Source organism: Pongo pygmaeus, chromosome 16 (genome assembly GCF_028885625.2).
Source record: "Pongo pygmaeus isolate AG05252 chromosome 16, NHGRI_mPonPyg2-v2.0_pri, whole genome shotgun sequence".
Classification (NCBI taxonomy): domain Eukaryota; kingdom Metazoa; phylum Chordata; class Mammalia; order Primates; family Hominidae; genus Pongo; species Pongo pygmaeus.
The window spans coordinates 38,089,585-38,106,219 of record NC_072389.2 but is presented as its reverse complement, the minus strand read 5'-3'; the positions used below and the strand labels follow the sequence as shown (position 1 = coordinate 38,106,219).

General features: G+C 39.5%; 1 protein-coding gene across 3 annotated transcripts in view; it reads left to right on the top strand.

The window, feature by feature from the left end:
* FMN1 (formin 1) overlaps positions 1-16,635 on the top strand; it is a 442,344-nt gene that overhangs the window by 129,470 nt on the left and 296,239 nt on the right. For 2 of the 3 annotated variants that reach the window (XM_054450470.2, XM_054450472.2), the window contains one exon: positions 556-673. The exons of the other annotated variant lie outside the window; for it this stretch is intronic. In XM_054450470.2, the coding sequence (XP_054306445.1) occupies positions 556-673 (118 nt within the window). The remainder of the gene's footprint in view (positions 1-555; positions 674-16,635) is intronic. 3 annotated transcript variants of the gene reach the window in all.

Sequence of the window (16,635 nt, the reverse complement as noted above, 5' to 3'; positions counted from 1 at the left end):
AGCACAATATAACATTCTCCTAGTTGTAAAAATCAACCCATATAAAAATGACTGGAATATGAAGGCAATCTCATTCATTCGTTTGTAGGAATAAAAGGAAATTAGCAGTGTGGAATGTTTGAAAAAGTGTGTCTTGGTCTACCACTGATGTTCTTGAAATTAGTCTTTATGTTAATCCTGGAGTCCAGGATACATTTGTAAACATTCCTATAAATGCACATCAGTGTAGTACATTTATGTCTGTATCTTCAGGTCAAAGTATATTTGTGCTTTTTCAAATAATTATATAATAAAAATCATCTTTTAAGGGTTGTGTGATACATACTTAGCCTTGAGGTTTTTTTGTTGTTGTAGTTTTAAATTTTCACCTCAACTGATCACGTTACACTTCTGGAAAAGGGTCACACTATAGTGAGATATCTCAATTATAGTGAACGAGAGCAATGTGCAACTAGCCATTAAAATTAACTTCAGAATTAGGGTTAGCATGTCATTTTTCAGGAATTAATTGGCTCTGACTACATTTCACTTATTATTTGCCTGCTCTTTCAACAGCCTGACCACAGCCCGACTGAGCAGGATGACAGGACTCCTGGCAGACTTCAAGCTGTCTGGCCACCGCCAAAGACAAAAGACGCAGAAGAAAAAGTGGGACTGAAGTACACTGAAGCAGGTAATGTGAAAAGAAGCTAGGGACCCAGGAATGAATCTCTTCCTGCAATGGCTTTTAGTTCTAGCTTAGTTGACTCTCAGAATTTGGGGTTTTATTTCATTATAAAATGTAATGCTGAAGGCTTTCTTTTTGGTTTTGCTGTTAAAGTGAACCTTTGCACACTTATTGTTAACGAGCCCCTCTGAAAGATGAAAGATGAATGCAGTGGAATGAATGAAAGGGGGCATGTGTGTGAAGTAGGAGAACCTTGGGGGACCTGATGGAGAAGGCAGATTGCAAATCGAGGAAGCCGGTGGTTGGTCCTCATACAATTTTGTGAGCTGGCAGTGTTGCTAGAAGAGGCAGAGTATGGTTCTCTAGAGCTGTAATTTGATTTGTTGTTTGTCTTTGAGTAATGCTTTTGAGTTAAAGGAACCTTGTGCAGAGTGAATGTACAGATACCATATCAGTTACTCGTTCACTTTTGTGAGACAAAGCTTTATTTAATGCATGGCCAACTTGAAAGCAACCTAACTCTCTGGAAACCTGCCTAGGAACTTTACTTGAATTTATTTAAATGAAATGGGAATCTAGTTATGGTTACTATTTAAGTGAAAGTTTCACATGAACTGTAAAATGACACCAAAGCATTAGAGGATGGGTATATAAGATATTAAGAATTGCATGTGTGTGTATATATCCCTGAAACCTCTCTGTCTTCTTCCTGATATTTGGAGATTACCTATACGTGGCTTCTATTTGTTGTTTTTATTAGGTGTATGTGTGCATTAAGGTCTATCTATCTATCTGGTTATAGAAAAATACTTCTTTCCATTCCTGTTCATTGATAGACATGAACAGATCAAAGTTGGGTGGTTCAGTAGGTTTTTCCATAATATCAAATTACTCCAGTGATTGAGAACACACTGGCAGTTGAATCTTGAGATCATTTCAACTTTCGTTTACACAGTTGCAGCTTATGATTCTGCAGGGCATTGGTTACTTCATAGCATTTTCTTTCTGTGGTGTTTGACTGATAGGATGAAAACTCGTATCCTTAATGAAAATATGTATAGAGATTTAAGTCTTCTTGCCCGCATTTGATTTTCCAAAAATCATAATTGTGTAAGAATGAACAGCATAAGGGTGGGAAATGATTGTTTCATCTGAGCAGAGCAATTCAGACACAGCAGTAAAGAAAGCATAAGGATGTTCTAGGTAATTGAAGCATGGAAGTTGCATAGGGCTAAACTGCTGTGTAACCCAAACTTGAATGGAAAATTTCCTAAACCGCGTTAGATCACTTTTTTCCTTTTGCTTTGTTTAGTCCAAACACACTTAACTTTATTTTCTCTAGGGTAATTACATATATGACTGTATCAATGAGGGTCGTACTAATCAGGAATCAGGTGGCACTCAAATGGAGTGATTTGAGGAGAGTTTATTAGAGACCCTTCACAAAGGTACAGACGGGGTTTAGAAAAAGCAGTAAGAGAGCGCTACTCTGGGGCCAGTATCAAGGAGAAGCTTTTACCACACCCAGGCCTGAAGGGGCAAGAGGTGTAGGAGTCGCTATCGAAAACTAGAACTTAAGAGGGAGGCTGAGTGGTGTGGAGGCAGCTGCTGGGCAGGACCTGCAGCCCTCAGCAGGGAGGTGCTGCCGGTCCATAATGACATGCCAGGCTGGGAGCTGAGGGCACACAGCCTGATCTCTTCTCATCCCACTCTCTGGTCCCTCACCGTCATTCCCATTGGCCAAACCCAAAGAGAAGTCAGTAGACTGGGAGCCACTTGAGGCTATCATTTCAGGCCTGTCAATGGGACCCAGAAAGGGCACAGACCTGGAGAGGCACGTAGAAGATCCCCTGCACAGTTACACTGCCACCGTGAGCACCACCCAGCAGGCCCTGGGCGGAGAGGCTTCTAAAGCCTTCCTGGAGAAGAATCTGCACACACGTGCTGGTGTTGTCTTGCCGCATGACACGGGATTTTAGTACAAGGGCACAAAGACAAACTTCTATTTTTATCATCCTGTGGGAGGGTTATATTTTCTAGTATAATCAGTTCATAGAAAATATATGGCTATTATTCGAGGCTTGCTCTATAGAAGCCTACTTCATCTTAATGTGAAGGGTTTGTTTACTGATCTCAGAAAATCTCTCATAAGGTTTTAAATGTTCCCCTACATTACAAAATAAAGTAAAATTTGAAGATATCCAGAAAAATCATGAAGCAAAAGAAACTTTCTATGATTCTATTTCAGAGAAACTGTTGTCATTATTTTGAAACTAGGCTTATGTGAATTTAATACTGAAAAATAGAATTTAAATCATAGACTACTGTTCTTTTCCAATTATTATTACTTTTTTGAGACGGAGTCTCACTCTGTCACCCAGGCTGGAGTGCAGTGGCGCCATCTCGGCTCACTGCAAGCTCCGCCTCCCAGGATCACGCCATTCTCCTGCCTCAGCCTCCCGAGTAGCTGGGACTACAGGCGCCCGCCACCACGCCCGGCTATTTATTTGTATTTTTAGTAGAGATGGGGTTTCACCGTGTTGGCCAGGATGGTCTCGATCTCTTGACCTCGTGATCCCCCCACCTCGGCCTCCCAAAGTGCTGGAATTACAGGCGTGAGCCACTGCGCCTGGCCTACTGTTCTTATTTAAACTCTTTAAATGCTTTTTACTAATTATAAAAATTTATTTGAGTTATACATGATGTATTATAAATAACAGTACTGTAAGTCTTTGTCTATAAGTATTTTATCTTAGGATAAATGATTATAGGTAGAATTGCTGTACATAAGAGTATATGCCTTTTTAAGGTTTCTGATGTATATTACTATATTGCCATAGTTGTTTTTTCTTGCTAAATACCTATCCCTAAAAATTACATTTTTGAAACTGTTATTTCACTTTTTATCATTTGTTTTTAATTTTACTGTGTTTTCTGATGTGTGGAAGTTTTAAATATTTACAGAATCAAATCTGTCTTTTCATTATATAATTTCTGATTCTTCTTTTAGCTTGAAAGACTTTCTCTGATCTAAGTTTACCAATGTTTTCACATTTCTTAATGGGTTTCCTTCTACTTCTTTTTTTCTCTCTTTCCATCACTCCATTTCATATGAAAACTTTAATTTGATATACAGTCTGAGGTACAGATCAAAGACAACTTTTTTTCTAAATTGCTAATTAATTCTATACCAGACTTTTGGAATAATTATTTCCTCTATATTGTTTAGGACTGTTGGGGGTTTTCTGTTGTCTTTGATATGTTTGTATATTATACTATGTCTTATTGTAGCATTACAATATATCTCAGAATCTGACGTTTCCATTTCTTTTGCATGCTTTTAAAAAATGTTTTTGGATTTCCTTATATATTCATTCTTCTAGAAAAACTTAAAATTTTTATTGGAATTGTATTAATTTATAAATCAGTGTGAGGTAGGAATGAAAATGCTTAGTAACTTCACGAGGAGCATGTCTTTTCAAAGTTTCTTGACATTCGGTAAATTAAATATATGGTATTTATTTACATATAAATATATATTTGTGTATATGTGAATATTTTGTATTTTTTTCTAAATATCTTCCCTGGCATATTTTTTAAAAGATAAATACATGGTATGGATTTGCTTCTTGTGATTTGTTTTTCTTAGAAGTCTAATATGCTCCTAAGCCTCTAGTGACTCGAGCACGCTAGCTTTATTGCAGGTGATTTTCTCCCCAGGGCCAGGGCTTGACTGGGTGAAGGACACGTTTGGACTGACCTGTGGTACCTTCCCTCAGTTTTACTATGGTTAGTGATTCTTCATATTTTTAGACTCCTTTAAAATCTAGCAATGATAGAAAACAGAAGAAAACATGACACCGAATTTAACATATATTTTAGACCCTCTACCCCACCCCACAGTTATCTGTGGGCACCTCGAGGTTCAGAGGAAGAACCTGTTCCAAACACTCAACCCAAAGCTGGGCTTCCTTTCGCCTGCATCTCCTATTTTGTATTATGAAGGACTGCCTGAAATTTCTCATTATTAAGACATTTAAAAAATACATTGTCATGATGTACATCTCAAAATCCTCAGGGGAAGTGAGGTTAATGTTTTTGGAATTAAAATGATACCATTTAGGGAATTGTCAGTGACTGAATTACTCACAGAATGAGAAAGAAAAAAGTTTGAAGAAAAACACTCATGCTTTCTGAGTTGAATTGTGCATATGTGGTTTCTCTCTCAGTGTGCATCTGGAAAAGCTTTTCTCTCTACCTGCAGCGTCTCAGAGCTGGCCTGAGGCTGGGGAGTGGCAGATGTACTGCCCTGCTGAGTGTGAGGACCATAGCTTTTGTAGAGAAGAGAACTTAGCACAATAAATACATTGTAGTTATTGAAAGTAAGCAAATTGTCAAGACATGTGGCCTCTCCAGGAGCACGTCTTTCCTCAGAACCTAGGAGCAATTCAGAAACATCCCTATTTAGAGTATTTTAAATTAAATAGAGAAATAACCCATTCCTCAATTTAATAAAGATCCATCGATTTTCTGGTTTGTTTCTCATTTTAATTTACTTCATTATATGAGAGCTGTTTGCCACCCTTCCTGGTAAGTCAGATATCCTTGCTTTATCAGTCAAAGAGAGCTATAAACACCTCGTACTACTTTACAGGCCTACTATAATTTGAGTTTTAATTTCTGCATTCATAGCTAACAGGCTGCGTTAGTCAGCAGTGGATTTTCCTTTAAAGTTATGTGTCCAGACAAATTATCCTTTCTCTTTCACCGTCTGGGGAATGGGTTTGTGCATTGTACTATCTTTCATAGATCCCTGTAGACCCCTGTAGCCTGCTATCATCATTTGCATGGAGTTGATTGGATTGTGATAGCCTAGAAATTGGAAGCTGTACAGACTAAAGACCAGAAATGTCTTGCAGTTTGTGGGTGCAGAAAAAGGTTTACTGGGAAACTAGAGGTGAAGTGTTTTGTGCTAAGCTTCCACTTAGTATACGTACACAGCTGGGAGCTCTAGAGAGGAGACTGACTCTCCCAACATAAATGGGAACTAAAGCTTGACTTTTAGGAGAGGAATCAAAAGTGGGGACTGGAGACTCAAGAATCACATATTGTGTTCAAGGAAATATTAGTAAAGATATTTGGCTCAGGAGAGTAGAAGCAAGAGATTAAAATATAGATTCTCAGTTTTTAGAATATAAAAAACAGAGCTGCAAACATCTTAGGTCATTTAACTTACTCATTTTACACATGACAGTAGTGAGATTATGAATTGCTGAAAGATACACATAACTTAATAATCTGTTGATAAATTATGTGTAATAATTATGAGTTGGAATTATAATTTGGAGATAAGGATAGTCTCAAATTGCAGAGTGATGGATTAAAATTTTTTAAAATCTTTTTGCCAATATACCAGTATCTAAAGATCCAACAACACATGGGATGAGAAGCATTTTTTGTGGGAACGTAGATTAGTACAGCCATTATGGAAAATGATATGGAAGTTCCTGAAAAAACTAAAAATAGAACTACAAAATGACCCAGTAATCACACTTCTGGGCATATATCCAAAGCAACTGAAACCAATATGTAAAAGAGATAACTACACTCCTATGTTCATTGTAGAACTATTCACAATAGCCAAGACATTAAATCAGTGTAAGTATTCATCAATGGGTGAATGGATATATAAACTATGTTATATATACACAATGGAATACCAATCAGCCTTAAAAGGTTGGGGGGGGGATTCTCTCATTTGTGCCAATGTGGATGTATCAGGAGGACCTTATGCTATGTGAAATGAGTCAGGCACAAGAAAGACAAATGTTGCATCATCTCACTTATATGTGGAATCTAATAAAGTTGAACTTATAGAAGTAGAGAATAAAATGATGGTTATCAGAGGCTGGGGATGTGAGACGGAGGGAGTGGAGAGTTGTTGATCAAAGGGCACAACATTTTAGATAAACAGGAGAAATAGGTTTTGTGATCTATTGCACAGCAGTGTGATTATAGTAAAAAATAATGTATTCTGTATTTCAGAATAAGAATAGATTTCAAATGTCTCACCATAACAAATGATATGCAAGAAAGGTGATGCATGTGTTAATTAGCTTAATTTAATCATACCACATTGTATGCCTGTATCGAAACACCACGTCATATACCCCGTAAAGGTATACAACTATGATTTGTCAATAAAAAATTATGCAGGTTATTACAAATTATGGGATCTGAACTGAGTGGACCTGAACAATAAAGTAGAGCATATGAGGCCATCCTGGCTCACTGGACTCACCTGCAAAAACTCACTTGGTTGTTTCATGCTGTTCTTTTGATTCCTCAAATAGGAATCAAAGAAGGGAGGGAATGGTATTTTTAATGCTATGAAGCATAAGCAATTTCAAGCAAATAAAAATGCTTCTAATCTGTGGATTCTTGGAAAGTTCAGGTGAGGTTCATTCAACTACCATGCGTTGAGCCACGGTTTGTAAGGTAAAATGCATGGTGTACATGTAAATGGTTTTGGGAGGTACACGAACAAACATTTTTATTTTAAGAGTTATTTCAGTGGTTTTACTGGGTTTTAGGGAAAATAAAACCAGTGCATTCAGTCTACTTTGAGGCCTCTTTTGGGAAGATTAGAATGAGATTGATATTCCATATTCCACACCACATTTTTACAACATCTTTCAGTAGTCGTCGTCTTTCTCATAATTTCTACCCAGGTGGCTTCATTTTTCTTCTGTTCTGCAAATCTTTGTCTATTGCCAGCCACCAAGTGTTCTTTCTCCAGATCATCCACCAAGCGGCCTCTCCACCATCCTGGCTTCAGCCTCCTCCACCAGCAGCCCCGCCACACCTTTTCACCAGCAGCCCCGCCACACCTTTCCACCACCACCCTCATCACACCTTTTCACCAGCAGCCCCACCACACCTTTCCACCACCAGCCCCCCCACCACACCTTTCCACCACCAGCACCCTCATCACACCTTTCCACTACCAGCCCCACCACACCTTTCCACCACCACCACCCCATCACACCTTTCCACCAGCAGCCCCGCCACACCTTTCCACCACCAGCCCCACCACACCTTTCCACCACCAGCCCCCCCACCACACCTTTCCACCACCAGCACCCTCATCACACCTTTCCACCACCAGCACCCTCATCACACCTTTCCACTACCAGCCCCACCACACCTTTCCACCACCACCACCCCCATCACACCTTTCCACCAGCAGCCCCGCCACACCTTTCCACCACCACCCCCATCACACCTTTCCACCACCAGCCCCACCACACCTTTCCACCACCAGCCCCACCACTCCTTTCCACCAGCAGCCCCACCACACCTTTTCACTTGCAGTTGAGTTCCTTCTGCTCAGTCCGCTTTTCATGTGCTTATAGCCATCAACTAGCTCAGCAAATAGAGCACACTCTTTCAGATCCCCTCTCCATAGAAACCAGATGGGAAATTGTAAATAACAATTTTTTCTTCTTTTGTAGAACAAATTATTTCTGAGAAATAACTAAACCCAAAGTTGCAATAGGTAAACTCGGAAGCACTTTTCCCCCCAAGATAAGGGGAAGCACTTGATGAAGGGGTGAGAACATGAGATGAGAAAGGTAGAAAATGATTTCAGAGGGAAAGGAAAGTAGGACCGGGAAGTCCTGAAGACATAATTAAGTTTGACATTACTTTTACCGCAGGGGTTCATGGGTTTGAGCATCAACTAAACTTGAGTTCGAAGCTTTGGCTCTGTCATGTGCCAGCTGTGACATGCGGCAAGATAATTCTTTGGATTTTCATCCTTGTCTCTAAAAAGGAGGGTAATGATAATTTTAAACAATTATTGTAAAGATAATACAATATATATGAAGTTCAACTGCAGCACTACTGACTTTTCTTTTTTTAAACCAGTTTTTATAGAAGAATAACAAAAATAGAGAAAAGTACACAAGAGTATATAGCTCTGAGTTATAGCAAAGTGAACACACCCAGGTAACCACTATGTAGATCAATAAATAGTACATCTTTAGCACAACAGAAGGTTCCTTCTTGCCCCCTTCCAATTGCTACAATTTCCCTTTCCCTCAAAGAAAACCACTATCCTAACTTCTAATACTATAGGTTAGTTTTATCTGCTTTTCTTAAGATGGAGTCTTGCTCTGTCACCCAGGCTGGAGTACAGTGGTGCCATCTCAGCTCACTGCAACCACTGCCTCTGGGTTCAAGCCATTCTTCTGCCTCAGCCTCCCGAGTAGCTGAGATTACAAGTGTGTGCCACCATGCCTGGCTAATTTATTTGTATTTCTAGTAGAGATGGGGTTTCGCCATGTTGGCCAGACTGGTCTTGAATTCCTGACCTCCAGTGATCACCTGCCTCAGCCTCCCAAAGCGCTGGGTTTACAGGTGTGAGCCACTGTGCCCGGCCTAGTTTCATCTGCTTTTGAACTTAATATAAATTAACTCATTTTGTGTCTGGCTTCTTTCTGTTAACATTATGCTTGTGAGAATCATATATGTTGCTATATGTACCGGTAGTTCATTTATTTTCATTCCCCTATAGTATTCCATTGTATGAATATATTGCAATATATTTATCCAATTCTAATGCTGGTGGACACTGATGTTGTTCAAAGTTTGTGGCTGTTACAATGCTAAATCAAGTTAAGCCTAAGGCTGCCTCCTTATGTATTTTAAGTTTTACCTTAAGGTTTCTATGTACATAGTGAACTGTAACCCAAATGGAGGTGTAAACAGACTGTAGCCTACTCTTGTGGCAGTCACTGAGTTTTGGCCAATCAAAGGGGGCCAGCTGTTCAAACTGTGTTAAAATAAGGTAAACGCTGAGCTGTAACCAATCTGGCTGTTTCTGTACCTCACTTTGGTTTTCTGTATGTCATTTTCCTTTTTCTGACTATAAATCTTCTGCCGCATGGCTGCACTGGGGTCTCTCAGCCTGCTCTGGCCCAGGAGACTGCCTGATTCTCGAATTGTCCTTTGCTCAATTAAACTTTGTTAAACTTAATTTGGCTAAGGTTTTTCTTTTAATGGCAAACATTGCTCTGAACACCCTTGGACATGCCTTTTGGTAAATGCAGGGAGACACTTCTTTTGGGTGTATACCTGGAAATAGAATTGCTGGTAATAGGGCATATCTGGATTCTATGTCAGCAGATAATGCTAAACAGTGTTTCAAAGGGATTTTTATCTGTTTATACATCCACCAGCAGCATATGGCAGTGCTGGTTACTCCACATTCTTGTCATTTGGTGTGTTTGGTTTTTCTAATTTGAGCTCATTCTGGTTTTAATTGGTGTTTCCTTAATTACCAGCCAGGCTGAGCACTTTTTCATGGCCATTGTGTATCCTCTTGTGGGGTGCCTGTCTGAGTCACTTAATTTTAATGAATTGTCTCTCTTTCTCATATTAATTTGTAGAGAAGTTATTTTTATATGCTGGATTTGAGCTCTTTGGTTAAGTGTGTTGCAAGTGTTTTTTCTCTCTTAATAGTGGTTTTTTTTTAGGATAAATTCTCAGTTTTACTCTAATGAATCTGGTTTTATTGGTTAGGGCATTTTGAGCTTTCTTATTTTTCTAACCCAATCATGAAAATATATATATTTTAATTATCTTTAAAAATTATTAGTGCTCTTCATTTGTCATTTAGACCTGCAATATACTGGGCGTTGATTTTTTTTGTTTGTTTTTTTGTCTATGAGTTGAAGTACAGTCAAATTTGTTTTTCTGTCCAAATTACCCAGAATTGTTTATTGAAAAGCCTACCTTCACCTTCTGGGCTGTATTGTTCCACTGTTCTGTAGCTTTGTCTAGCCTTGTACCAGTTTCACACTGTCTTAATGACTGTGTGAACACAAAACCTGACAACATGTACCCAAGGTGATCAGGGTACAGCTTGCTTTTATACATTTGAGGGAGACGTAGTACATTAATCAATAGATGTAAAGATGTAAGGTTTTCATTGGTTAAATCTGGAAGGGTAGGACAACTCGAAGGTGTGGGGGGACTTCCAGGTGATAGGTAGGTTTAAACATATTTTGATTGGCAATTGGTTGAAAGAGTTATCATCAGTAGAGAGGAATGTCTGGGTTAAGATAAGGGGTTGCGGAGACCAAGGTTTTATCATGCATTTGAAGCCTCCAGATGGCAGGCTTCAGAGAGAATAGATTATAGATGTTTATCAGACTTAAGGTCTATGTTGATATTAATGCTGCAGGGATATAATGAGGCATGTCCAATCCCCACTTCCCTTCATGGCCTGAACCAGTTGTTCAGGTTAAATTTTTGAGTGCTGTGGCTGAGGAGAGAGTCCATTCAGATGGTTGCAGGGGATGGAGGGCTTCAAATTTTATTTTTGGTTTACAACTATAACTTTGTAATCAGTTATGATACCCTGCTAGAATGTGTCCTTGTTCCTTGGTTACTCTCAGCTCTTTGTATTTCCATATAAGATACAAGTAGCTAGAACTGATCCATGAATAATCAGGCAGTATAGAGTTTTAAATAACTGAGACATAAAAGCTTTCACCAAAAACTGTCGGAAAGAATCTCAGCCTGCATTTTCCGGAAGCTGTGATTGGCTTTATGTTGTCTGCCTCATGGAGGGATCCCTCATTTCTTCAACTCCTTTTTGATGTTTGCAAAGTGTTTCGTTTTCTTTCTCTCTACCTGATCTATTGTGACCATTTCATGTAGAAGAGGAGGGAAAGGGTAATTAGGTTTGATAAACAGATTGCTCTTGCTTCTCAGTACGAAATAGTATAGATGGATGCAACATTGTTAAGATCATGCCTTTCTTTTCTTACAGGAACCATTTTTTACATTCTAAAAATTTTTTTGGGGAAAGGCACCTTTACTTGATCCAAACCCGTGTAAAAACGAAATGATACCATAGTCATAGATGAGGACTTAATAAATATAAGAATATTTAGATGAAAAAATCTAACCTTTTAATTTACAGGATTATAGAAATACTCTTAAAGAACATCTTGGTGAGATGGTGGAGTGTAACCAGAAATGTATATTTAGTTGTATAGTAGGAAATATATTTTTGGTCTTTGTCTCTATTTCCAGGCACAGATCTCCTAAAACCCTTTGAATTTCCTGAGAAATAGGAGTAATATGTGGATTTTTTATTATTCAGTGAGCCCATTTCAACTGTACTTGAGTTTATGCTGATGAGATGACTCTTGGTAAAGCCCCTAGAAAGTTTTAGGATGGGGGTTGGACACTGGAAGGTTCACATCTTCATTAGAGGGTTGGATTTTTTAGCACCTCCTCAACCCTCGGGGAGAGGAGAGGCACTGGAGATTGAGTTCATTCACCAGTGTCCAGTGATTTACTTACTCAATCATGCCTACATAGTGAAATCTACATTAAAAACTCTGAAAGAAAGAAAAGAAAAGGAAAAAAGAAAGAAAACAAAGAAAAAAGAAAGAACCCTAAACCATAGCATTTAGAGAGTTTCTAAGTTAACAAACACATTCTCATGTTGGAGAAGTAGCATGCCCCAGCTCCACAGGGGCAGAGGCTCCTTTACTAGAGACCCTTCTGGACTTCACCTATACCTCTCCATTTGGCAGCTCATTTGTATTCTTTATAATACATTATAACAATACGCACAGCATTTTTTTTTTGAGGTCTGTGAGTCTTTTCTAGGAAATTATCAAACTTGAGATGGGGGGAGTATTGTGGGAATACCCAAGTTTGTAGCCAAGTTAGTCAGATGTATGGATATTCTGAGGACCCAGTACTTGCTATTGGCCTCCAAAATGAGGGCAGTCTTGTTGAAGCGGGATTCTTCTTGGCCCCTTTGCCGAACTTGCAGCAGGGGCACACCGTCTACTCGGCCCGCTGCACTCAGCCCCTTGTGGGAGTGAGCACATGAGTGAACGAGTGTGGGGTTTGGCTGGCAGCTCCAAGTGCCAACATAGGAGCAACTTCTGTGCAGTGCCCACTGCCAGACCAGGCATGTTACCTCAAGGGGAATGTGGTGGTGCCCAGGCAGCAGTGCCTGTGACCCCAAAGCCCCAGAGGGAATGTTAGTGTGCTATTAGCTTTTTTAGTTCTGCTGTCTGCAGCCCGGTGGATGGTGGTGTGTTAGCAGCCCAGTCAGCAGTGTGGCTGGCCTCCACCAGTGAGGGGAAAGGCCCAGTGCTACAGGCTTTCAGAGTACCGGCACTCAGTGGGTCCCAAGCTCTTGTCCAGTGTCCAAGAAGAATGAGGTCACACTGACGATTGAAGGGTGATGAGAGTGGAGGATTTTATTGAACAGTGGAACAACTTTCAACAGAGAAGGGACTATGGGGAGTGGGGGCGATCCCACACCCCCACAGTCAGGTGGTTTCTCTCCCTGTGGTTGGGTCTGGGGCATTTTATGGACTCAGAATGGGTAGTGCATGCTGATTGGTTTGTGAGTATGCAAAAAAGTTAAAGCAAAGACACCACTCAAAGGTGGGCATGACAGTGTAGAAAACCAATTAGAAAGGGTAGGTATATATAAAATAGGTGAAGGGTAGGGATCAATCAGAGGAAAACGCACCAAATGGGAAGATAAGTTCTCATTCTGGTCCAAGGATTTAACTTACAGCTTGGCTTGCAGGCTTTAAACTGTCTTTAGCTTTGAGGTGGGGTTTCACCAGGGATCCACCCCTATCTACCTAGGTATTTGACTGCCTCCTGTCACTATCATTGTGGGGCTGAGCCTGTAAACCTGTGGAGTCTGATGCTAACTCTGGTGTCAGAATTGAATTGAATTATAGGACACCCAGTTGACATCAGAGAATTGGTGTTGATATTGGAGAATTGGTTGGTGTCAGAAAAAGACATCAGACAGGTGAAGTAACTGTTTTCCTTTTTGGGTATTTGTTTAACTCTTTGATTCCACGCACGTGTATTTGCATGGTTGTGTCCATGCTGAGCCCAGCATTTTTATCGAGTTCCTTTTTATCCTATGAATGTTTTCCATGTTTTTTCTGTAGTCTTCCTAGTAACCATTTTTAGTGGCTACGTGCCGATGATAATTTTAATAAAATATTTTAAATCAAGTATTTTCAGACATTTCAGTTGGGAAACTAGAATGTCAAGGCAAGACACCAGCATAGTTATGTATAGTATTCATGTGTTCTTTGAACTGGAAGCAACCTTGGAGAATATCAGGTTTAGCTCTGTCTGTATTGCAGAGAAATAGATGTCCAGAAAGGTTATTAGATTTGCTAATTAGTGATAGTGTTAGCAGCGGCCTCAATTCTTTCCTCCTCAGAAGAAAGAATTTGACCAAGGGACATAAGGCAGAGTGAGAGACCAAGGCAAGTTTTAGAGCAGGAGTGAAAGTTTAATAAAAAACTTTAGAGCAGGAACAAAAGGAAGTAAAGTACACTTAGAACAGGGCCAAGTGGGTTACTTGAGACATCAAGTGCAGTGTTTGACCTTTGACTTGGGGTTTATGCATTGGCATGCTTCCGGGGTCTTGCATCCTTCTCCCCTGATTTCTCCCTTGGAGTGGGCTATCAGCATGTGCAGCGGCCTGCCAGCACTTGGGAGGGGCTGCATGTACAGTGTGTTTATTGGAGTTGTACACGTGCTCACTTGAGGCATTTTTCCCTTACCAGTCAAGTGTTCCAGAGGAAGGTCATATACTAGTTAAACTCTGCCGTTTTGCCTCTTCATGCCCATGCTTGAGCCCACTCACCCAGCTCCTGAGATCTTACCAGGGAGCTGCTGATCACCAGTTTCAGGTGTTTATATCTATTGGGACACTGCCTTTCTCTGGCACCAGCTGTGACCAATTATTATTAGAGCAGCACTGTCACAACCACCTATCACCTGATGGTTGCCTGACATCCTGGTGGTGGCAGGGGACCCTCTCCTGCCCTGCTCATGTCTTTGACTAGCTACCTACTGTAACAATAGAACCAGGACCAGAAAGTTGGTCTTCTGACTTCCAGTTTAATTTTTTCTTTCCATTTTTAATGTGGCCCCCATTTCTTTCAGCCCAGCCATAATTCACCCTAACCTTTCCCAGATTGTTTTATTCAATTCTGATTAAAGAGGACACGTCTGATTCTCAGGAAGGATAAAAGGAAGCAGTCTAAAAAATCCAAAGAAACATACCCTGGAATGATCATACCTAATTCAGAGAATGGTGTATATATAGAGGAAACAGCAAAAATCATCCTTCACTCTGTATCCCCCGATCCCTCTGCCTTCTTAAAGGGGGGTCCTTGTGAACAGTTACTTATATTGCTTGTTACACACTTGTATATGCACTCATGAACACACGTACACTGGCACATCACACAAACTATTTCCACACAAATGGGGTCATACTATAAAATCTGTTCTAAGATGAGCTGCTTTTTACCATATACTGAAACCTTTCCATATCAATGCATACAGAGCACTCTCCTTCTTCCTCATTATTTTAATGGCTGCATAGTATTCCATACAGTAGTAATTTATAGACCTGTGCCTGTATTAATGAACCCTTTAATTGCTTAGAATCTTTCACTGTTTGCAAATAATGCTGTCATTAAATTCTTGTATATTTGTTTTTATGCATACCTGTGAATATCTTGATAGGACTGAAGTGGAATTGTTGTGTCCTGGCCCATTACTTGGTAGATACTACACAGTTGGCCTCTCAGAATATTAAACCAAAGAAAGAATGCCCATTACTCATACTTCACCAGCACTTATTTAATTTATGCCTGTGTAATGGGTTAAAAATCACACACTGTTTTTTAAATTTGTATTTTTCTGATATAAGTGGTGTTGGACATATTTTCATTTATTGATCAGTTGGATTTCTTATGAGCTTGCTGGTGTTCTTGGTCCTTTTGAAAACGACGTTCTTAGTCATTTTTCTTACTGATTTGAAGAAGCTTTCTATGTATTTAAAAAAAAAGATCCTTTTATCATTGTATGTATTAGAATCTTAGGCTCTAACTTGCCATGACTTTTCTTTCATGGTGTCTTTCATTATACAAAAGTTTTATGTAGTGAAATCTGGTCTTAAGGAAGCATTTTCCAACCTAAAGTTTAACAATATGTATACAGATGCTCCTTGACTTACAATAGGGTTATGTCCTGTTAAACATATCATAAGTTGAGAATATTGTAAGTCAAAATACATGTTATACACCTAACCTACTGAACATCACCTTAGCCAAGCCTTCCTTAAATATGCTCAGAACACACTTTAGCCAATAGTTGGGCAGAATCGTTGAACACAAAGCCTATTTTGTAATAAAATGTTGAATACCTAATATAATTTATTGAATACTGTACCAAAAGTGAAAAATAGGATGGTTATATTGGTTGTGTTAAAAGAAAAAACTTCAGCTGAATTAAATTTAAAGGAGTTTAATTGAACAATAAACAATTCATGAATTGAGCAGCCCCTAGAATCACGGCAGAATCAGGGAGACTCCAGTGCAGCCATGTGGTGGAACAATTATAGACAGCAAAAGGAAAGTGATGTACAGAAAACATAAGTGAAGTACAGAAACAACAGGATTGATTATAGCTTAGTGTTTGCCTTATTTGAACACAATTTGGACAGTTGGCTACATTTTATTGGCTAAAATTCAGTGATTGGCACAGGTGTTGGCTAAGGTCAGTTTACACCTCCTCTTGTTATAGTTCACGATGTATAGAGGAACCTTTAGGCTGAACTTGAATATGTAAGAAGGCAGCTTTAGACTAAACTTGATTTAACAATTCCCCTCTTTTGGTCATTTTCTCAATTTTGAGAGATTGACCAAGACTTTAGTCATTGCTATCACTATCACCATTGTAAATTACTAATTTGGTCTTGAAACCCACCGGAAACAGAACTGTGAGTTTTGCAAAGGTAGGACCAAGGACTTGAGTAGAGGGTATCCCCTTAGGTTGGAACATCTTGTTTTTAGGAGAACAAACCTGGTCTGTTCTGG